Source organism: Monodon monoceros, unplaced genomic scaffold (assembly GCF_005190385.1).
Source record: "Monodon monoceros isolate NGI ecotype Baffin Bay Population unplaced genomic scaffold, NGI_Narwhal_1 Super_Scaffold_10, whole genome shotgun sequence".
NCBI lineage: Eukaryota > Metazoa > Chordata > Mammalia > Artiodactyla > Monodontidae > Monodon > Monodon monoceros.
Window position 1 is genome coordinate 41,663,632 of NW_021703766.1, and position 24,086 is coordinate 41,687,717.

The window sequence follows — 24,086 nt, forward strand, 5'->3', positions numbered from 1 at the left end:
AAGATAAGTAGATAAACAAAGATCTTTAAACAAAGATCCTTGTAACTACCATCCAGGGTAAGACAGGCATTGCCAACAGCCCACAAGCCTTCCACCCCCTGCATCTTCCCATCAACTACTACCCTCTTAAGCTAGATATAAATGTTATTCTGACATTCATAGTTTTATCACTTAAGTTTACATCTCTGAATGATAGAGTTTTGTCCGTGTTTGAACTTTATATAAATGGAATCATCTTGTATATATTTATTTTGGCTTTTGTTGGGAGATAGTATTCCTTCATGCATATGATATGTTTATTAATGCAGTTGTTTTGGATATTCTGCAGTTGTTTAAATTGTTTACAGTTTTTGGCAATTATGAACAATGCCTTTGTGAACATTTGTGTTTGAGTTTACTGATGCATGTTTACGTAATTGTCTTTATGGTGTATACTTTGAATTGCAGGATCATGGGGATTGTGTGTCTTTATTAGATAATGACAAACAGTTTCCAACGTAGTTGTTTACTAGTTTTTATTTCAATTATTAGTACAGTATATGAAAGTTATAGTTGTTTCACATCCTTCAACAATAATATTTAGTATAAGGTATTTTATGTTTTAGTTCTATCCAATCTGGTGGGTATGTATTTGTACCTGGTTTTAATCTCCCTGATTACTGATGAGGTGAACACCTTTTCATATCTTGGTCATTTGGATTTCATCTTTTCGTGAAGTGCCTTTGAAATCTTTTGCCCATTTTCCTATTGAATTGCATGTTTTTTTCTAGAGTTCAATATTTAGAATATGAATCCTTTGCTGGATGTATCTGTTACAAGTATCTTTTCCCATTTAATGGTTTCTTTTGGTGAATAGAAGTTCTTTTAATGTAGACATGTTTATCACTCTTTTCCATTATGGCTAGTGTTTCTTTTCCTTTTTTTTTAAGGAGTTTTTCCCTATCCCAAGTCATGAAGTTACTTCGATTATCTTTTCAAAACTTTTTTATTCTGCCTTTTTGCATTTAGGTCTATAATATACCTGTAATTAATTTTGTATATGTTGTGAGGTATTTAAATCTTTAAATTTAGTAAGGGCATCACTTGGCTTATGTGATCCAGATTATAATTTAGATTCTTTACTTGGATGTTACTTACAATTTAAATCCATCTGGAACTATAAAATAGTCCTGAAATTTTGGACTATTTCTGTTTGATGTAGTATGTAATTAGGGTGACCATATGGCCTGGTTTGCCCTCGTGGAAAGTCCTTGTTTGTGCCTGTTATTCTGGCATAATGGTTAAAACATCCCTTTTCTCTCTTGAAAATGTTGCATTTTGGATAATAAATTGTATGGTCACACTGTATATAATCAAAAGCCCAATCCCAGAGGTACTGCTGAATGGGTGATGTCTTTTATTTTCTGCTAGAGATTTCACAGACTAGCTCTAGTTCTATAAAGTGAAATTGAGGTAAGTTTGATGAACTTTAATACTCAGTCTTCTAAATCAATGTCAGGAAGTTTTAAAGGCAACCTAGAAAGACTTTAATGTAGGTCTAAGTATGTTAGTAGATAACCTGGGCTGTAGTTTGTTTCTTATAGTCTTTGTCATAGCTCTGCATTTTTTTTCTTCCTAATACTGATCATGACCTACACATAATCATCTTTGTTTATTTGCATGTGTTTATTGTCTCCACCTTCGCTCCCCACGTAGAGTCTGAGCTCCTGGGATGAACGAATATTTATTAAATGAATGAATAAATGGAAGTTAATTAGCATTTTAGTTTATTAATCTTATAGAAGTCTCTTGGGGATATCTCCAAATTCCATGTTCACAATTGTATCTCTCTTTAAAATTAAAATACATAGGTATGTTCCCTCCCCCAACAGTAAGAAATTTTGGAGAATAGGGATATAAGAGGAAAAAATCTTATGACATGATTTAAATGACATTGTTGGGGAGACAGAGTTTCACCTTATGACTCAAGCTCAATTATAGTTTTCATTTAAAATTTAAGAGAAGAATCAGTTCAGGACATTTGAGGGAATTGCAAAGTGATGACATGCATCAATAGTTTGTGGGATACTTCCAATTGTATTTGCACCTCGGTTTGTGAATATGACGCCCAGACACATACTAGATCCTGGATACTAAGAGATTTTGCACAGAATGGAAGCTTCGTGAAGGCAGAGAGTTTTGTCTCATTCATTGCTCTATCCTCAGTACCTGGAATAGTGCCTGGCACATAGCAGACCCTTGGTAAATATTTGAATAAATGAAAAGGATACTTGTAGTTATTGAAGGTTTCTAATTATGGGAATCTCAAAGTTGGAGGAAGTTTACATTTCCTATAAGCATTATATACGTAGATTTTAAAAGTATTTAAATAAAATTAAATGAAATTCTTATGTAATATATATTTAGTTAGCTGTACCTGGATAATATACCCCTCAAGTGAAAACCAGGTTGCCACTGAATTAGGAAAAGAGACTTTGTGAAGAAGAATGATTATATAAGCCAGCTGCTTTAAAAATGATTTGTTTTTAAAATCAAGTGACTGGTGGAGGAATATAAAAGTGGGTAAATTGCTAATGGATTATTTCCTTACTCATGTGCTAAGTCTTGCCCATTGGCATAGCTTACCTACTTCTTGACTGTTGATTAGCCACATAGTCATAAACTTCAGAGAGTGCGAGAGTTTTATATGATGGATGAAATGCCTGTGAAGTGCTTTATTGATTTCTTGCATTCTCGCATGAGTTGGGGATCCAAATCTAGCAATTCACAAAATCACTACCTAGAACAGCAAAGATCCAGTGAAACTTAATGCTGCAATTTCTTTTGGTCGCCCTATTTAGTGAGGTTGCCAGAACTTGGAGCCTTGGAAACAGTTTGTTGTTGTTGCATACATAGTCCGCAGAAATTCTTGGTAATTCTGGGAGTCTCGGGTCAAGTGCCAAAAACTAACTGTACATTTTCCAGTGGAGTAAAATAAGCCATGACTTTCTGAATCAGAAGTAAAGAAAACAACGTAAAGCCTGAAGAAAATAATAGTAGAAGGAAGGAAATATTAAGAGTAAAGAGATCTTACCTGTGCCTGACACATAGCAAGAATTTTATATTTAACTCAGTGCCAAAGTAATAATAGCAGTAACTGTAGATAGTTTAACTTGAATTTATTACTCCATGATAGAAGGTGTTTTCTATAGAAACAATTTACCTTTTATTTTCTCTATGATGCTTTAAAGTAATACTTCAGTTAGCCATTTCAAAAACTGGATATCCTTGAAGTAAGTTTTTTTAATGGATGAAGTGTGAGTTAGTCTGTAAAATATTTTATTCACGAGGATTTTATTCTAGTTTTGTGAGGTGTTCGTGCCTGAAAGAAAATGTGACCCAAAAGGCCAGTTGGAATACTTAGTAGCTTTTTGACCTTGGACAAGTAATTTAACGTTAGCTTTAACTTCATCTTTTAAATAAGGATAATAACACCCATCTTTCAGAGTCATTCTCAGAATTAAATGAGATAATATCAAAAGTTAACTGTTGGGCTTCCCTGGTGGCGCAGTGGTTGAGAGTCCACCTGCTGATGCAGGGGACACGGGTTCGTGCCCCGGTCCAGGAAGATCCCACATGCCGCGGAGCGGCTGGGCCCATGAGCCATGGCCGCTGAGCCTGCGCGTCCGGAGCCTGTGCTCCGCAACGGGAGAGGCCACAGCAGTGAGAGGCCCGCGTACCGCAAAAAAAAAAAAAAAAAAAGTTAATTGTTTTATTGTAGGTGCTTAACAGAGAGTAGCTATCTCAGTGTTATTTCCAACCACTGTCTCCATCTTTGTCTAGGTACCCCAACTCCATCAGTCATTCAGATCTATTGTAGTCTATAGTCTGTTGATCTTACTACCTTTCACTGCCCCACACTCCCCTCATAACTTTACTTCCTGCTTTAATTCCACAAGGAGTTGTTACAGTCAGTACAGAGCATATACTGTCAATCCCCCTTTCCCTCTCCCACTTTCTTGTACAAGTGTCAACACAGACATGCTGGCCAATTTCACTGTACGTTTATGTTCACTAAGCCCAGCGGTCATGGCTACTTCCCATATATATATACTATATTTCCATAGTCCATTCGTTCCATTTTTCTGCATGACTATTCCATTCCTTGTTTTCCTCAGACTTCCACCACCTCTTCCCCCATCTTCACTTTCAGCCTGTGAACCTTGCTTCCTATTTAATTGAGAAGAGAACAGCAAACAGAAGAGAATTTTTATCAACTCATCCCACATGTACCTAGTTACCTGCATCTGCCCCAAACCTCTCCTTTTCTCTGGTCGATATAGATAAACTGTTCTCTCTAAGGCCACCCTTCCACTTGTGCAAGATTTCATCCCTTCTTGATGATTCAAGGACATTGCTCTAGCAGTTCTCTACTCTCTCTCTCCTATGTATTCAGTTTTTCTATCTCTACCAGATCCTTCCTGTCTACTCACAGATATGCTGTTATTTCACCCATCTTAAAAATAGCAACAACAAAAAAGCACTACTACTCTTAATGCAGTTCTTTGTTATCTACTGCCCCATTTCTCCCCTTCCCTTTGCACCAGAACTCCTTGAAGGAGTTGTCTACATTAAGGTTACCAAAGACTTCCATGTTGCTAAATTCAGTGGTTGGTTCCTATTCTCAGTCTACTTGACTGATCAGCAATATATGGCACAATTGATCTCTTCTTGTAACAGTTTTTTCACTTGATATTATCCTAGTTTTCTCTAATACCTCACTGGTTGCATCTCAGTCTCCTTTGCTGATTCTTCAACTCCTAAACCTCCAAATGTTGGAGCATGCCAGGGCTTAGTTCGTAACTTCACTCTCTTGTTCTCTCTGTCCTCTCTCTTTTTTCTTTTCTGTTGTTTACAAATTATTTCCTTATTTTATCATCTGCACTCTTCTCTTGATGACTCTTCTCTTCATGACTTCAAATACTATCTATAGATTACTGTTATTTCCAACCTGTACCCCTCCTCTGAACTCCTGACTTGTATATCCATCTGCCTCCTTAACATCTCCACCTGGAAGGATGTCTACTAGGCATCTCCCATTCAGCATGTCCCAAACCTGTTTCTCCATCTAATCGAATGACAACTTATTCTTTTAGTTGGTAAGATCAAAAACCTTTGAGTCATCCTTAATTTCTCTGCCTCTCACAGCTCATACGTGTTTCTGATTCTGTCAGCTCTAATTTCAAAATATATGCAGAATTTTACTTCTTACGACCTCTACTGCTTTACTCTGTTCCATTATCTCTCACCAGTCTATTCAGAGACATTCAGGGATTCCTGTTTCTTGTTTACAAGTTGACCTCTTAGTTGACTCTCTTTTTCCCCTAGTATTGCAGGGCAGGGGTGGGAGGATGTGTGGGTGGAAAATTTTCTTAGTGAACCTATCTTTTTGTTGATTACTTGGTTGGCTGGCTATATTGTTACAAATTCAGAGTTTTTTTTCTATGAAACTTTGAAGTTATTGGAATGTTGTGTTCTCACATGCTGGTGTTGCTGATGCCAGTCTGATTCTCGGTCACTTTTCTCTCTGGAAGCTTTATTCTTGAGTTAAGAAATGTTGCTACACTGGCATGTTTCTTTCCTGAGTGATTCTCTGTGGATCTTGTAAATCTTGAAAAAAAAACTTTTTTATTTTTTTAATTGGGGTATAGTTGTTTTACAATGCTGTGTTAGTTTCTACTGTACAGCGAAGTGGAGTTCCCTATGCTATACAGCAGGTTCTTACTAGTTATCTATTTTATACATATTAGTGTATGTATGTCAATCCCAATCTCCCAATTCATCCCACCCCTCCAACTGCCACTTTTCCCCCTTGGTGTCCATACATTTGTTCTCTACATCTGTGTCTCTATTTCTGCCTTGCAAACCGGTTCATCTGTACCATAATAAATTTACTGTAATCTAATAAATTTACTCTCTCTGTCTGACTCTCAGATTAGTTTCTCTTCCACCCCGGTGTTTTTTGTTTTGTTTTTTAATTCCTATTGGATACATTTATTTTTAATTAATTAATTTGCTCTTAGAAATATTTTTATATCTCTGTCTGTGGGTTATATGTTTGGAAGATTAAAATAGAAAAACCAACCACAAGGAAGAATGCCCAACAAAGCAAGCTTAGAGAGTCAAGATTAAATTTAGACTGCAGATTGGACATGCTTCTACTTTTTCTTCCTGTTTATAAGTCCTACTAAAACTACATGAGAAGGCCTTTTTTTAAAGACATAAACCCATAAAGGACAAAGTAGATTTGGAAAGGAGACAACAGCCACAAAATTTTGGAGGCTGAAAACAAATGGATGAGTTTAAATGTCTTCTTAGCAGTATTTAGAAAGCTGCAGACTAAGTAGGCAGTGGGTAAAGCCACAAAGTAAACCTGATTTGCATCCAAACTCCTAAAAGTCTCAGGAATTGGCATCATTATGTGCAATGGAAACAAGGACTATAGTAATTAGGGAAGATAGAGGTAAAAACTGGAAGATTAACTTGAAATTTGTTTCAACAGTGGTCAGATTTCCAAAGCCCGTTTTACACAACTGGATAGCCATTCCTTTCCAACCCTGGTGCTCTCTGGTGAGGGTAAACTAGAGGTTCTGGAGAAACCTTAGCACATATGGGAGCAGAGATACCTACCACACTAAAGACAGCATGGAGCACATGGGGCATAAGGGAAGCTTGTATCTGCCTGGTGCTTATTATATCTATTCAAGAGAATTACTGAGCGCCTACTATGACTATATGTTAAACACTGTGCTAGGTGCTAGTAAACAAAAGAGAGCAACAGAGACAAGGTTCTTGAGGACCCAGCAGCTAAGTTAGGGCCTGACAGATAGTCAGAATTAGCCACTTGAAGAGGATATCTAGGAAGAAGTGTCCAGTCCTTGGTCACAGGGGGTTTGCAGTCTGTCAGAGAAGTGAACAGAGACAACTACAACACAAAGTCCAAGATTTACCCTTACCCACAACACCTTGCAACTCACCTAAGGTAGGACCACACTAGTTGTCATTTAGGTCTTCAGATCAGTCAAGTTCCTTCAGATTTGTGGCCTTTTCACAAGGTTCTCTTGACTGGAATGTTCTTCCTTCTTACATGGCTGTTGAAGAAATGGAACAAAGCAACAGATTGATAATGAAATCACAAACGAAAGAGAAGGACTAACTGCTCTGGAAGGCTCAAGTCCCAAGGAAAATGTGTCAGATGACAGATTCAAGCACTCCGTCCCCTTTTATTTTGCTTCCACTGCTACATTTATCTTTGTTTATTCCGTTTGTCATTTGAATGACATGCGAACAAGTCTGAGTTTTCTTGGTGGATTGTAAGGAGCCACGGAAAGTTTTTGGCCAATGAAGTGATGTGTCAGAGTCCAGGTTTAGGAAGTTTATGCTGACAGCATTGTGCAAAAATTGAGGGTGAGGGACAATATGAGTGGACAATATTGAGTTCAGCTGGAATATTTTAAGAGTTTGGGAAAGAAGAAATACAGACCTAAACTAGTTAAAATAGAGAAGAAAGAGCAGATGCATGAGAAATTAGGAGAATGGGTTGGCCTTTAAAGAATTGAACAAGGAACAGGGAGGAATCGAATGATGGTACCTATAATGGTTCCTAGTGACCAAAATTGGGAATGGATCAGGAGGGAATCAGGTTTATACTCCTAGATTCTGCTTCAGTATCACCACCCCTGCAAAGCCTTCCTTGATTACCCTAGTCAGGAAGTGTTCATTGCATCTTCTGTGTTCGTGTTTTACCTTCTATTTTCTTTTTGTGCTTATCAAGCTTTTCTTATTTTTCATTACTAGACCTCAGCATCTTTCCCCCCCTTGTGTTCCTTGTGCATAGCAAATTAACTGTTGATCACATAAAGAATTATTATTTCTGAAAATTCTCCTCGGTCAGAAAATGTGTGGTTGAACTTGACATTTAATAGGAAAAGACAGTATGATAAATTAAGACAGTATTGAGAATATTTTATTCTCTCAGATTAGTAATAATAAGTATAAACAAATTTTCTTTTGCCATCCTGTGCTTTATAGAAATGTTTCAGGATCTACAATTTCAAAGAGGTCCTTATTTGTGTGTTTTGCATTATTACTGTTGTTTTGCATCACCATCTAAATTTTCAAATTGCTTTCTGGTTTTACAATTCTCTCTTCATGGCACTCTTTCTAAATTCTTATTCTCACTAGTCGTTATTCCCTTAAGCTCAGTCTGAAATTCTCATGGTTGAGCAAAGATATGTCTGAGCAAATCTGCATGTATTAGTAATCCAACAGGAGGAAGCAAGTGAAGTTGCAAGTAAGACTGAGCAAGGTCTCAAACCTATAATCGTGGAAGATGACATTGGGTTAAAAGAAAGGTATGGGTCTTACTTCCCCCAAGACTGCAAGGAAGAGGGGAGAAGATGAGTGAAGATAATGAAATGTATTAATGAAAAAGACAAGACCATTTGGAGTCTTTTTAGTCAAACAGGAGTTTACTTTTAGAATTGAGTGATAAGGAGTTGGTTTTAAGAATATGTTTGAAAAGGTGAGAGGAAAGTCATCTGGGCTGTGAACTCTTATCTTAGAGTCACCAATGACTGGCATGCGACAGTGCTGAGGAGATTGAGAATATTGTGGAGAGGTCAGTAGTAATGTCTCTATTAGGGATGACAAGTATATAGTGGGTACAGGAAGAGATTACAGAGGCTGGGGACAGATGTTTTTATTCAGCACAGTAATATTCCCTAATAGAAGGAAAGTAGTGTGAAGAATGGACCAAAGGAGAAAGTGCAGGTGTGCAGAAAGCGGAGGTTTGTGGTGACAGGCTGTGGTGTGATTCAAAGTCCAGGCCTGTGGAATCTTATTTTTTAAAGCTCCCCGCCCAAGTAAAAAAAATCCAGAGCCTGCTTACTACTGTCCTGCTGTCAGGGTCTGTGCAGGGTAGTACGTTGTAGAAGAGATAGCTTGATGAGTGAAGATCTTTTAATATTTAAAAAATTAAACCTTGTATTAAACCCTTATACAACAGCTATTCCAAATATATAGTATCTCAAATAGTTTCAGCAAAAGTTTATATATGATATTGGATTTGCACCAAGAACTGTACTTAAGGATAAATATCAGAAGGAGAAAAAAAATACCAAGTGCAGCTTTTAAATCCATGTGCTGTTTTTTCTGTTTGCCCATCCTATTGATGTCCAGCTATTTCTTTTTGCTGTAAATAGTCATTTTCCCATTTTATTCTAAGTAGGTTTATTGTGTAACTTAATTCAATTCCTTTGGTATTAAACAATGCTCAGCAATTTTGGAAATAGCTTATTTAGTAGCTTTTTCCACTGTGGAATTTATTCAAGAAATATTCAAAATCAAAACTACCATGAGGTATCACCTCACACCAGTCAGAACGGCCATCATCAAAAAATCTACAAACAATAAATGCTGGAGAGGGTGTGGAGAACAGGGAACCCTCCTGCACTGTTGGTGAGAATGTAAATTGATACAGCCACTATGGAGAACAGTATGGAGGTTCCTTAAACTAATAATAGAACTACCATACAAACCAGCAATCCCAGTACTGAGCATATACCCTGAGAAAACCATAATTCAAAAAGAGTCATGTACAACAATGTTCATTGCAGCTCTGTTTACAATAGCCAGGACATGGAAGCAACCTAAGTGTCCATCGACAGGTGAATGGCTAAAGAAGATGTGGCACATATATACAATGGAATATTACTCAGCCACAAAAAGAAACAAAATTGAGTTATTTGTAGTGAGGTGGATGGACCTAGAGTCTGTCATACAGAGTGAAGTAAGTCAGAAAGAGAAAAACAAATACCGTATGCTAACACATATATATGGAATCTAAAAAAAAAAAAAAAGTTATGAAGAACCTAGGGGCAGGAAATAAAGACGCAGACATAGAGAATGGACTTGAGGACACAGGGAGGGGGAAGGGTAAGCTGGGAGGAAGTGAGAGAGTGTCATTGACATATATACACTGCCAAATGTAAAATAGATAGCTAGTGGGAAGCAGCCGCATAGCACAGGGAGATCAGCTCAGCTCGGTGCTTTGTGACTGCCTGGAGGGGTGGGATAGGGAGGGTGGGAGGGAGACGCAAGAGGGAGATTTGGGAATATATGTACACATATAGCCGATTCACTTTGTTATGCAGCAGAAACTAACACACCATTGTAAAGCAATTATACTCCAATAAAGATGTTTAAAAAAAAAAAGAAATATTCAAATGTCAGCAATATGTAGGGCACTGTGTTAGATACTGTGGTAGTTACAAAGATACAGATCTTTGTCCTGAAGATCTTTCACTTTTAGAAGAGGTAGGTATATCCAATGGTAGAATACTGTGTGATTTTTAGAGGAAGAATGTGTTACTTCCATCTGGGAATATCACTGGTGGAGTTGTGTGATGGCTAGTGTTGTGTCAATTTGGCTGGGCCACAGTGCCCAGATATTTGGTCAGATATTCTGGACCTTTCTGAAGGTGTTTTTTAAACCAGATTAATATTTAAATTACTGGACTTTAAAGCATATTTACTCTCCATGATGTGGGACGTGGGTGGGCCTCATCCAGTCAAGTTGAAGGCCCTAACAGAACAAAGACTGACCTCCTCTGAGCAAGAAGGAATTCTGCCAGCAGACCACCTTTGGACTCAAACACAACTCTTCTCCATGTCTCCAGCCTGCTGGCCTACTCTGCACATTTGGGATTTTCACATGAGCCCGATTTCTTAAAATAAATCTCTCTGTGTCTGTGTGTGTATACGTGCATCCTGTTGGTTCTGTTTCTCTGGAGAACCATGATGAATACAAGTAGTATCCAAGCTGAAATTTAGGATAGGTCAGATGTGGGGAGGAGTTTTGGTAGAGGACAGAAAACCTGCTCCGTGTATGGAGAATAATGAGCTTGGTTGGAACTTAAGTTTGGGTAAGTGTCTGGGACCAGGTCTTACAACTGATACTTGACAGGAGTTTTAACTTTAAGACTACATCATGGGGATTCCCTGGTGGTGCAGTGGTTAAGAATCCGCGTGCCAATGCAGGGAACACGGGTTCGAGCCCTGATCTGGGGAGATCGCACATGCCGCGGAGCAACTAAGCCCATGTGCCACAGCTGCTGAGCGTGCACTCTAGAGCCTGTGAGCCACAACTACTGAAGCCCATGTGCCTAGAGCCCGTGCTCTGCAACAAGAGAAGCCACCGCAGTGAGAAGCCCATGCACTGCAACAAAGAGTAGCCCCTGCTCACCGCAACTAGAGAAAGCCTGCGCGCAGCAATGAAGACCTAACGCAGCCAAAAATAAATTAATTAATTAAAAAATAATATATATTTTTAAAAACTACACTATAAATGTTATTCTAGATTTCCATTTGAACTTAGCCTTAGTTTCACAACTAACTTTTGGACATTTCTTGAATAATTCAACCTTTTGTTTATTGCTCTCCCATTTTAGTATTCAACAGACTTATTTTTCTTCTTCATCAGTCAGTATTAGAGCCTAATTTATAATTTTTAGTTTGTGTCCAAAAGTTAAGCCTTGGGACTTCCCTGGTGGTCCAGTGGTTAAGACTGCGCCTTCCATTGCAGGGGGTGCAGGTTCAATCCCTGGTCAGGGAGCTAAGATCTCACATGCCTCAGGGGGGCTGAAAACCCAAAACATAAAGCAGAAGCAATATTGTAACAAATTCAGTAAAGACTTAAGAAAAAAAAAGTTAAGGCTTTTGGAAAATATTAATGTTATTTTGAGGATGGTAACCATACTTAGCTATGGACATATTTATCATTTAAACTTAGAAAGCTTTGGTATTTTATAATGGACGTATTGTATTGGGAATTTGGTCACTATAGCTCTTCCCTGTAGTCATGTACTGTGACTATGGGTATGGGTATTAATATACTGTTAACCAGGTTTGACAATGTGATATTTGAGCTTGCCTTGATTTAGAGATAGAGATATTTTAGATAAATGATTTTGCCAGAACTTTGACCCTATCTCTTTTTTTAAAAAAGAGTATCATGGTATACATTTTTATTAATAAATCTTTGCTATTTGTAGCCAGAGTGGGGAATTGATTATATTCTTTTAAGACTAATAGAAAAAAAAAAAGTATTTTCCCTACTTCCCCCTCTTTTGAACACTGGCCTAAAATTTGGGCTTTTCTAGTTTGGGGAATAAGAAAAACTAGAATACTTATTAAAGCAAGGTAACAACATGATGAAGTTGAGAATATAGAGGACAACCACACCTAGTTTTAACATTCTCATCCAACTATTATTATCATTTTGTGTATTCTCTTACCAGCTATATTTGTAGGGATGTGTGTGTGTGTGGTTTTTTGTTTTTGTTTTGTCTCACCGTGTGGCATGTGGGATCTTAGTTTCCGAACCAGGAAGACCAGGGCTTGAACCCGTGCCCCCTGCAGTGGAAGTGCAGAGTCTTAACCACTGGACTGCCAGTGAAGTCCCTGTGTATGTTATTGATGTGAAATTCATATAACATACAATTAACCATTATAAAATGTATGTATGATTCAGTGGCATTTAGTTTAGTCACAGTGTTGTGTAACCGCTACCTCTCCTTAATTTCAAAACTTTTTCATCACCTTGGGAAAATATTACCCATTAAGTAATTCCCTCCCCATTTCCCCGCCTTTCCTCAATAACCACTAATCTGCTTTCTGTCTCTCTGGCTTTTCCTATTCTGGATATATTATATAAAAGGGATTGTATAATAGGTGACTTTTGTGTCTGTCTTCTTTCACTTAGCATAATGCTTTGGAGCTTCTTTCTAGCTGTAACATGTATCAGCATTTTGTTTTTTGGTTGTTTTTTTTTTTGCGGTACACGGGCCTCTCACTGCCGTGGCCTCTCCCGCTGCGGAGCACAGGCTCTGGACCCGCAGCCTCAGCGGCCATGGCTCACGGGCCCAGCCGCCCCGCGGCATGTGGGATCCTCCCGGACCGGGGCACGAACCCGTGTCCCTGTGTCCCCTGCATCAGCAGGCGTACTCCCAACCACTGCGCCACCAGGGAAGCCCTGTATCAGCATTTTGTTCCTTTTTATGGCTGGATAATACTCGTTTGTGTGTGTGTGTGTGTGTGTGTGTGTAAAAAACACAATTTGTTCATCTGTTGATGGGCATTTGGTTTGTTTCCAACTTTTGACTATTATGAATAATACTACTTGAAACATTCATTTCTGTGTGGACATAGGTTTTTTATATATGAGTGAAATTGCTGAGTCATTCGGTTATTATATGTTTAGTTTTTTGAGGAACCACCAAGCTATTTTCCACAGCAGCTGCACTATTTCACATTTCTACCAGCAGTGTGCAAGGATTCCTATTTCTCCACATCCTCGTCAATATTTGTTATTTTCTGATTTTATTACTAAAGCCATCCTGGTAGTTGTGAAGTGGTATTTCATGTTGGTTTTGATTTGCATTTCCATAATGACTTATGATATTAAACATCTTTTCATGATCTTGTTGGCTATTTGTATATCTTCTTTTGAGAAGTGTCTCCAAGTTTTTGCTCATTTTTCATTGGATTGTTTGTCTTTAACAATTTGTTGAGTTCTTTATATATTCTACATATTAAACGCTTATATATGACTTACAAACATTTCTCTTATTTCATAGCTTGTCTTTTAATATTCTTAATACTGTTTAAGAAGGGGTTTAATTTTTATGAAGGGTTTAATTTTTATGAAGTCCAATTCATCTGTTTTTTTCTTCTGTTGCTGTTGCTTTTAGTGTCAAATCTAAGAATCCGTTGTCAAATTCAGGGTCATAAAGATTACTCCTATGTTCTCTTAATATTTTTATAGTTTTGGCTCTTATATTTAGGTCATTGACCCACTAAAAGAAAAATTCTGTGTTTCTCTTCCATTCTAGCTTCCAAATTGTGGATGGGTGGGGGGGTTTCCCACATCAATCAATTCTCCAACTCCTTGGGCACCAACTGGGTGTCCTACAATTTAACTCAATTCTGACACTGTCTATCTGAAGTTAGTGTCAGATACCACAGGTTAAGGGCTCAGTTCCATAAGACTTCCCCCCACCCACTTCCCACACCAGTCTCAAGGCCCAGCTTGTGACCTGTATTTTTAACCAACTGGTTATAAATTGGGGGTTGCCACAACCCCTTCCTTGGTTTGATCATTTGCTAGAACAGCACACAGAACTCAGGAAAACAGTTTACTTGTTAGATTACTGGTTTATTATAAAAGGATACAACTCAGGAACAGTCGGATGAAAGAGATGTAGAGGGCAAAATGTGGGAAGTGGTGCCGAGCTTCCGTGCCTTCTGTAGGTACATCACCCTCCCAGCACCTCCACATCTTTACCAACCAGGGAGCTCTCCAAACCCCACAGTTTACAGACTTTTATGGAGGCTTCACCACATAGGCGTGATCAATTATTAACTCAATCTCAAGTCCCTCTCCCTCCTTAGAGGGTGGGAGGTGAGGCTCAAAGTTTCAAGCTCCTTATCATAGCTTCGTCTTTCTGATGTCCAGCCCCCTTCCTGAAGCTATCCAGGAGTTCACCAAGAGTCTCCTCATTAGAGCAAAAGATGCTCTGATATCACCCAGGAAATTCCAAGAGATTTAGGAGCTCTATGTCAGAAGCCAGGGTCAAAGACCAAACATTAGAGCAAAAGATGCTCTTAGTACCTTTATCTCTTAGGAAATTACAGAAGTTTTAGGCACTCTGGCCAGGAGCTAGAGATAAAGACATATATATATGTATTTCTTATGATATCTTAATATCACACCCACTTAGGGATAATTTTTGTATATGGAGTAAGGTACGATTTCACCCTCATTCTTTCACATTTATCCAGTTGTCCCAGAACTTTTTTATTATTTTTTTATTATTATTATTATTGTAATTATTTTTTTTGCTGTACACGGGCCTCTCACTGTTGTGGCCTCTCCCGTTGTGGAGCACAGGCTCCGGACACGCAGGCTCAACAGCCATGGCTCACGGGCCCAGCTGCTCCGCGGCATGTGGGATCTTCCTGGACCAGGGCACGAACCCGTATCCTCTGCATCGGCAGGCGGACTCTCAACCACTGCGCCACCAGGGAAGCCCAGAACGTTTTTTGAAGAGACTGTTCTATTATCCCTGTTGAACAGTCTTGGACCCTTGTCTAAAATTAATTGGTCATAGATGTTTGGGTTTATTTCTGGACTCTGTATTCCATCCCATAAATCTATATGTCTGTCATTATGCCAATACCACACTATTTTGACTACTGTAGCTTTGTAGTAGATTTTGGAATCAGGAAGTATGAGTCCTCCAATGTTTTCAAAATTCTTTTGTCTATTCAGGCTCCCTTGAAGTTCCATATAAATTTGAGAGTTAGCTTTTCCATTTCTGGGGGAAGGGGGAAGGCCATTGTAATTTTGATAGAGACTGCACTGAATCTGTAGATCACTTTGGGTAGCATTGTAATCTTAAGTCTTCCAATCCATGAACCTGCGATGACTTTCCATTTATTTAGGTCTTCAGTTTCTTTCAGCAACATTTTGTAATTGTTAGTGTACAAGTTTTTTACCTCCTTGGTTAAATTTATTCTTAGATATTTTATTCCTTTGGATGCTGTTGTAAGTGGGCTTGTTTTCTTAGTTTCCTTTTTGGATTGGTCATTGTTGATAGGTAGAAACACGGCTGATTTTTGTGCTGATGTTGTACCTGTAACTTTGCTGACTTCATTTATTAGCTCTAGTAGTTTTTTAAAAAATAGATTTTATGGACTTTTCTATATATGGAATCGTGTCATCTGCAAAAAGAGTTTTACTTCTTTCTTATTTGGATGCCTTTTATTTCTTTTTCTTGCCTAATTGTGCTGGCTAAGACTTCTAGTACGTTGTTGAATAGCAGTGGTGAAAGTGGACATCCTTGTCTTGTTTCTGTTCTTAGGGGAATGTTTTCTGTCTTTCACCATTGAATGTGATGTTAACTGTGGGTTTTTCATATATGCCCTTTATCATGTAAAGTAAGTTTTCTTGCTTTCCTAGTTTGCTAAGTATTTTTACCATGAAAGGGTGTTAAATTTAACAACCGCTTTTCCTGCATCGATTGCAGTAAACCTGTGGGGTTCCCCCCTACCTTGGTCTATTAATGTGGCATATTACATTGAATTTTTTTGTGTGTTAAACCACCCTTGCATTCTTAGAATAAAATTCCAGTTGGTCATGGTTTATAGTCCTTTTAATGTACTGTTGGATTCAGTCTGCCAGTATTTTGTTGAGGGTTTTTGTGTCTGTATTCATAAGAGATACTGGTCTGTAGTTTTCTTACAGTATCTTTGTCTGACCTTGGTGTCAGGGTAATGCTGGCCTAATAGAATGTGTTAGGAAGTGTTCCCTTTTCTTCTGTTTTTTTGGAGAGGTTTGAGTAGGATTGATGTTAAAATGTTTAGTAAAATTCACCAGTGAAACTGGACGTGGTTCTTTGGAGGTTTTTGATTACTGGTCCAGTCTCTTGTTGGACCTGTTAAAGATCTGTTGAGATTTTCTATTTCTTCTTGAGTCAGTTTTGGTAATTTGTATGTTTCTGGGAATTTTTCTTTTTTGTCTAGTTTATCTATTTTGTTGGCATACGTTGTCTGTAGTATTCTCCTGAGTCTTTTAATCTCTGTAAGGTTGGTAGTAATGTCCTTGCTTTCATCTGATTTTAGTTATTTACATCTGCTCATCTTTTTCTTTAGTCAGTCTGGTCTAGCTAAAGGTTTGTCTGTTTTGTTGATCTTTTCAAAGAACCAATTTTTGGCTTTGATGATTCTGTTTTTCTGTTCTCTATGTTGTTCATCTCAGCCCTAATCCAGTATAATTTCCTTCCTTCCTTCTGCTGGATTTGGGTTTAGTTTGCTCTTTTTCTAGTTTCTTAATAAAGATCATTTGAGATTCTTTTAGTATAGCATTTATAAATTTCCTGCTTGAGTATGGCATTCTCTACATCCCCTGATTTTGGCAGGTGGTATTTTCTTTTCCAATTGTCTTCAGATTTTTCTTAATTTCCCTAGTGATTTCTTCTTTGACTTATTGGTTCTTTAAGAGTCAGTTTAATTTATACGTACTTGTGAATTTTCCAGTTACCCTTCTATTATTAATTTCTAGCTTCATTCCACTGTGGTCAGAGAATACTTCATAAAATTCAATCCTTTTCAATTTATTGAGAGTTGGTTTTGGCCTAAAATTTGGTCTGTCCTGAAAAATGTTCCATGTGCAATTTAGAATAATGTACATTCTGCTGTTGTTGAGGTGGGAAAGGATATGCTAACTCTTCTAAATGCCTTCACCAGCACTACTAGGGAAGCCACTTGTGCCCTGCCCTTGAGGGTTGAAACAATGGCCAGCCTCTGTGCTGGCCCCTCAGTGAATTTTCAGGCAGATCATGTCATACAACCCTAATTTTTTGGAGGACAGGATCCCTGTTGCCCACCTGGCATCAGCAAGCTGCACCAGAAACATGGGCCACTGTCCCCATAGCTGCCCTTGACAGAGATGGGAGATGATGAATGGTAATAGCCAGCCGCTCTGCAAAATGCCAAAATTCACCAAAGGTTACTGGCCTCTTTCTTCATTAGATGCTCCCTTGGATGCTACAGGCATTTGACTAGATTCCATAGTTCCACAAAGGTTAATTCAGACTGTTTGCCAGCCCAATAGTTGCTTGGGTGGAGGGACCAATTCCTGGATCTTCCTACTCTACCATCTTCCATGATGTCACTCACATATATATTTTTATTTTAGATAGTTGTAATCTTTTGAAAATAATAGTTTTATAATCAGCCTCATACATAGCATGTTTAATGTTATTGTATATTTACCTAATATACAATATATTATTGTATATCAAATATATTATTTGATGTAACAAATAATATAGCAGTCTATTTTGAAAAAAAGTGGACAGAGTTGTAGAACTCTAAGTAAGAAATTACATTTGATAAATAATGTTATATTTTGACCTCCTTCTTTAGGTACCTTTTCACCAGCACTTGCCCAGTAATTTCCAAACTGCTCTTTTTGATTTTATTTTCCAAGTCACAGAAGAAAATATACTGGAGGATAGTGGTTGCCAGGGGCTACGGATAGGAGGAAATGATACACTGTGGTTCAATGGGTATAAAGTTTCAGTTAAGCAAGGTGGTAAAGTTGTAGAGCTCTGTTTATAATTAACAATACTGTGATGTACACTTAAAATTTTGTTAAGACGGTAGATCTCATGTTATGTATTCTTACCACAGTTAAGAAAAATAGGGAATTCCCTGGCAGTCCAATGGTTAGTTAGGACTTGGCGCTTTCACTGCTGGGGCCCAGGTTCAATCCCTGGTCCGGGAACTAAGATCCTGCAAGCCAAGTGGTGTGGCCAAAAAAAAAGAAAAGAAGAAAAAGAAAATGAATGGAAATGATAGCATTAACAAAAATGCTGGTGAAGTATACCTAACAATGAAGTCGTCTGCCAGCTTGAAAGAAAAAAATGTAAGGTAGCCTGATGGAAGAAGGTATAAAAAAGAGTTGAATCTGCTGTTGGAGGCAATGAAAGAGTGCATCAGGATCAGGGAGAACCATGCGATAAGCACTTATAAGACTGATTACATAGCCAAATTGAGCCAAGAGGAAACTTGGGGTGATTGAACATCATATACTGTTACTCTGTGGCTTTCTGTGTTTAGCTGCTGCCCCCTAAAGTGCAATAAATAAATAAAAATAACAGGTTAAAAAACTTAGGGATGAAACAATGTGATTTTTGACTGTACTGACATAATTCCCTTACTAACCAGTTGCACATGAGCTAATTCATGTATTGAAATGTTTTGTAGCAGAATAGTACTAGTAATTTTCTACCTTTTCTGTGTTTGTCCGGCCTTCTCTCTTTCTACTCACAATGTCCAGGTTTCAACCTTCACCACCTCTCATTTGTTCTGTTATCTTCCAGACATGTGTTCCCTTCTGATTGCTCTTCTAATTAACTTATTCTTCATAATGCTACAAGAACTGTCTGTTGAAAACATTAAATCTGATCAAATCGGTTTCCATCATTAGAGCCTGTTTCTCAAACTCTTAGTGTGTGCAAATCATTCTTCATGGTCTCTGTTTTCATACTTTTTCATTTTCCCTCTTTTGCTGTATGGTAGCTTTTTTTTTTTAAGAGAACTTTTATTTTTATTTATTTATTTTTGGCTGCATTGATCTTTGTTGCTGCGCTGGCTTTCTCTAGTTGCGGTGAGCGGGGGCTACTCTTCATTGTGGTGCGTGGGCTTCTCATAGCAGTGGATTCTCTTGTTGAGGAGCACGGACTCTAGGCATGCGGGCTGCAGTTGTTGTGGCACAAGGGCTCAGTAGTTGTGGCTTGCGGGCTCTAGAGCTCAGGCTCAGTAGTTGTGGCTCATGGGTTTAGTTGCTCCGCGGCATGTGGGATCTTCCTGGACCAGGGCTCGAACCCGTGTCCCCTGCATTGGCAGGCAGATTCTTAACCACTGCACCACCAGGGAAGCCCGGTAACGGTTTTCTTCATACCATATTTTGGAAAGTATGCCTTTAGTTTTCAACTCTATTGTTGGTTACCTTTAGGACTGCGAATAACAAATTTTTAAGCCTACATATGTTAATTTATCAACTTCCCCCAAAATGTTATGAGGTGACTCCTACTATAAAAGATGAGTATTAATTTATGAATTTCCTTTTGTGTTTCCTCTGTTTCTTGTCATTTTCATCTCCCAATTTTTGTTAGAATACTGTGTGAAATAGGTACCATCCTAATTTTTGCAACACTTTGTAGTCTTTTTCAGAACTATTAAATTTACATTCTATTCTAGCACCTTAGTAAATTGTCACGTATATTTATGTGCTTAAATGGATTTGTTGTCCATCTCTTATTTTTTGATGGCACTGTTTCTGTGAGTTCTTTATTTTGATGTAGCAAAGGATAAGTCTGTATGGCTTATAGTGCACTAATTTTTCTTTTTCCTGGAAGTACAATGAAACCTGATCAAATTTAGGTCTTTATGTCAGGATACTTGTTATATCTTTAGTTACATTTTCTCTTATTTGTTCTGTTGTCTTTCTCAGAGACTGTTCTGCTTATTGTTGATATGTTTTATTAGTTCTGCTGTTATATTTGCCTTGTCTATTTTTTCTTTCCTTAACTATGCTACCTTTTCTTTTCAGTATCATTTTGATCATAAGAGTTTTATTTTTCTTGAGAATGTAAAGCAGTTCTTTCTGAAATTTTCTTCTGTTTCCTGTGATAAATATTAATCCTGAATGGATTTTTCATCTTTCTTTAGACTACATGGGTATAGTTTGAATGGTTTTGTTATGCCTTAGAAAGCCTAGTAGAGCTTCTCTTTGGTTTTGTAAATAGATGGAAGACCTTTAACCCCACCCCACCTGCCTGCAGCTTCAGGATGAGCTAATCTGTTACTTTGGAGGTCTGGGACTTTATAAAGCATTGTATGCTGGCGATAGTGTCGGTGCTAAGTTTAGGAGTGAGATTGACCTACTTGTAATTTTATTAGTCTTGCTTTTTCTATTCTTTTTGGCCTTCCTTTTGGTTAAAGGACAAGATGTAGGACCTTGTCACTTGCTCCCGCCCTGATAAAGTATTGGTCGGCCACCAGAGGAAGGGATGCTTCAGCTAGGACGTCCTACATCTTTTCCTTTATCACATCTGTGTCCCCGTCCACCTGGTTGGAGGGTGCCTGGGAAAATTGCTCAGCATGCTACATGTGGATTCTGGAGTTGGTCTTCTGGTTTGTACTAACTTATTCAGTATCTGAATGATAGTTTTTAATAAAGCTTTATGGTATAGGTTTGAGGTATTTTCCTGGTTTAAGGATATTTTAACTTTTTAATTTTCTTTAGTTTTTAGGGAGGCATATTCTGCAAACCTACAACCATGCCATCATCTTTCCTGGAAGTCTCATAAGTACTAGAAAGAATTTTTAGGATTTAAAAAAAGGCATTATTTAAACTGAAATCTTTATTTTCTATCTAGCTGTGGATCAATTCTGCAGAAAAATGCATACATTCAAAACTTTGCACAATGTTAAGGTGTTTACTTCCTCTAGGACACTCTTTAAGTGAATAATATCTGATATTGAAAACTTTCTTATTTGGAGTTTCTATAGGGATGTCAACATCAGAAGTCTCCTAAGATAGTGAACCTGAAACTTTAGTATTCATAAGAAACTCTTGAGGAATTGGTTTAAAATGCAGATTTCTATACCCTCTTCCCAGAAGATTTGAGTCAGTGGACTTGAGAATCTTTCTAGCTTACCCTGATGCAGGTGGTCCACAGTTCACCTTTGAGTAATGTTAAAATAATCAGATTTAATTATGAGATAGATATTTCAGGTAACTAGGGCATTTCAGGCTATCCCATGGAGCTGAATAGTTTGACAGCTGCTTTCCTTGGCTTCTAGAGGACGTACTATTCACCAAGATGGATATTCTTTCCATTTTCTTCTCTTAAACCCGAAGCTCAGTTTCCAAAACTTTGGGATTTTTGTAGATTGGGAAAATCTTCACATCTTCACTTACCACACACACACACACACACACACACACACACACACGAAATGCTGCCAGTTTTTTATTTTGCTGAATGAGGGCATTAAAAATAAATAACAATGAAGGACATTTTTAACACCTCCTCTTATCACAACCACCAAAGATATAAGTAAATAAAAATGTAGGAAGAACACAACCTCATAATACCGATAGTCTTGTTTGTTTTTTTAAAGATAACTTTTTTTTTTTTTTGCTGTGTTGGGTCTTTGTCGCTGCGCGCGGGCTCCCTCTAGTTGCAGTGAGCGGGGTCTACTCTTCGTTGCCATGCGCGGCTTCTCATTGCGGTGGCTTCTCTTGTGGAGCACGGGCTCTAGGCACGCGGGCTTCAGTAGTTGTGGCTCACGGGCTGTAGAGCACAGGCTCGGTAGTTGTGGTGCACGGGCTTAGTTGCTGCGCAGCATGTGGGATCTTCCTGGACCAGGGCTCGAACCCGTGTCCCCTGCATTGGCAGGCAGGTTCTTTTTTTTTTTAATATATAAATTTATTTATTTATTTGTTTTTGGCCGCATTAGGTCTTCATTGCTCTGCGCAGACTTTCTAGTTGCGGCGAGCGGGGGCTACTCTTTGTTGTGGTGCGCAGGCTTCTCATTGCAGTGGCTTCTCTTATGGAGCATGGGCTCTAGACGTGCAGGCTTCAGTAGTTGTGGCATGTGGGCTCAGTAGTTGTGACTCGCAGGCTCTAGAGCGCAGGCTCAGTAGTTATGGCGCACGGACTTAGTTGCTCTGCAGGATGTGGGATCTTCCCGGACCAGGGCTCAAACCCGTGTCCCTTGCATTGGCAGGCGGATTCTTAACCACTGCGCCACCAGGGAAGCCCCGCCGCCCCGCCAATAGTCTTTTAAATTGAACACATTTAGCTCTATGCAAAACCCACTGTTTTCCACTTAAGAAAAAGAATTTACTTAGCTACAAATTAATGAATACTTTCTTATGGATGGCATTTAAGAACTGCTCTTTAGTACTTGAAACAGTGCATTGTAAGAGGCACTACCTGAATACAGTGAGTAGACATGTATCTCATATCCTCTGTTTTCTCACCAGTTCGGTCCTTTGGTACAGAAGACAGACCAACAGATCGTCCAATACCACCTCGAGATGAAGTCTTTGAATACATTATATTCCGTGGGAGTGATATTAAAGACCTCACTGTTTGTGAGCCACCAAAACCACAATGTTCTTTGCCTCAGGACCCAGCTATCGTTCAGGTAACATAGTAAATTTGTCTTGGAGTTCAAGTAAATTTCATGCACATAACTAGCCTTGGATTTTGCCTCTCCTTGTTTTTTAAATTTTCTCGATTAAATGTTCATATAAGCTTATTACTGTTTTCTAGTTACCTGGATACCCAAAATAACTGGATAATGTTCTCACCCAGGTTTTTCTCTTTAGATAATAAGTTGGGACTAAATAGATTAAGAAATAGCTGAGGAATTAATTTTTATCATAAGATACTTTCTGATTTCAGCAATGGTTAAAATAGCTAACATTTATTGAGATCTGACTTTATAAGAAGCACTATTCAAAGCACTGCACATATAATAGGGCAATCCTCACAGCACCCTCTCAGCTTGGTGCCAGAGTTATTCTCATTTTTATAATCCTCATTTTCATAAGTGAGGAAATTGAAGTAGACCCATAATTCGAACAGACCCAGGAATTCTGGCTCTAGAATCCAGGATCCATGCCACTATACTATTCACACGTGGATCATATTACAAACCAGGGTGGTGATGGCTACTCTTAGGTAAGATGACTAAGTTTAACGAAAAAAATGCTAAATCACATTATATATTATATGTTTGTTACATAGTATACATGCAATGCAAAAACATAAAAGGATTTTAACATGTACGGATACGTTGTTCAATTCCCAAATAAAGTATTAAAGACGACGATCCTAAGTATTCTCATTAAGAGAAGTTTTTTTAAAATCAGTTAATTTATTTATTTGTTTTTATTTTTGTCTCTGTTGGGTCTTCGTTGCTGTGTGCGGGCTTTCTCTAGTTGCGGCAAGTGGGGGCTACTCTTCGTTACGGTGCACGGGCTTCTCATTGTTGTGGCTTCTCTTGTTGCAGAGCACGGGCTGTAGGTGCACAGGCTTCAGTAGTTGTGGCGCATGAGCTTAGTTGCTCCATGGCATGTGGGATCTTCCCGGACCAGGGATTGAACCCATGTTCCCTGCATTGGCAGGCGGATTCTTAACGACTGTGCCACCAGGGAAGCCCGAGGAATTATAAAATTTGTGTATTTTATTTAAAACAGAAACACATGATGTCTAAAAGATTGTAAATTATGAATTAAAGAAGATGTTCATTATAGTACCTGTTTATATGTTAATTGGAAGCACATAGAAGCTCTGAATTTCTACTAGAGCAGCAGAGGAAGCAGGTTAACATGAGTGTTTTTAGTTACTGGCATAGATGATTAAAAACTTTGTGGCCCCCATATGGTTTTCCTGCTGAAT

General features: G+C 38.3%; 1 protein-coding gene across 4 annotated transcripts in view; it reads left to right on the forward strand.

Annotated features, from left to right (window-relative positions):
* Nucleotides 1-24,086, forward strand: part of LSM14A (LSM14A mRNA processing body assembly factor) — a 56,533-nt gene that overhangs the window by 2,633 nt on the left and 29,814 nt on the right. For all 4 annotated transcript variants that reach the window (XM_029240101.1, XM_029240109.1, XM_029240086.1 and 1 more), the window contains exon 2: nt 22,664-22,827. In XM_029240101.1, the coding sequence (XP_029095934.1) occupies nt 22,664-22,827 (164 nt within the window). The remainder of the gene's footprint in view (nt 1-22,663; nt 22,828-24,086) is intronic.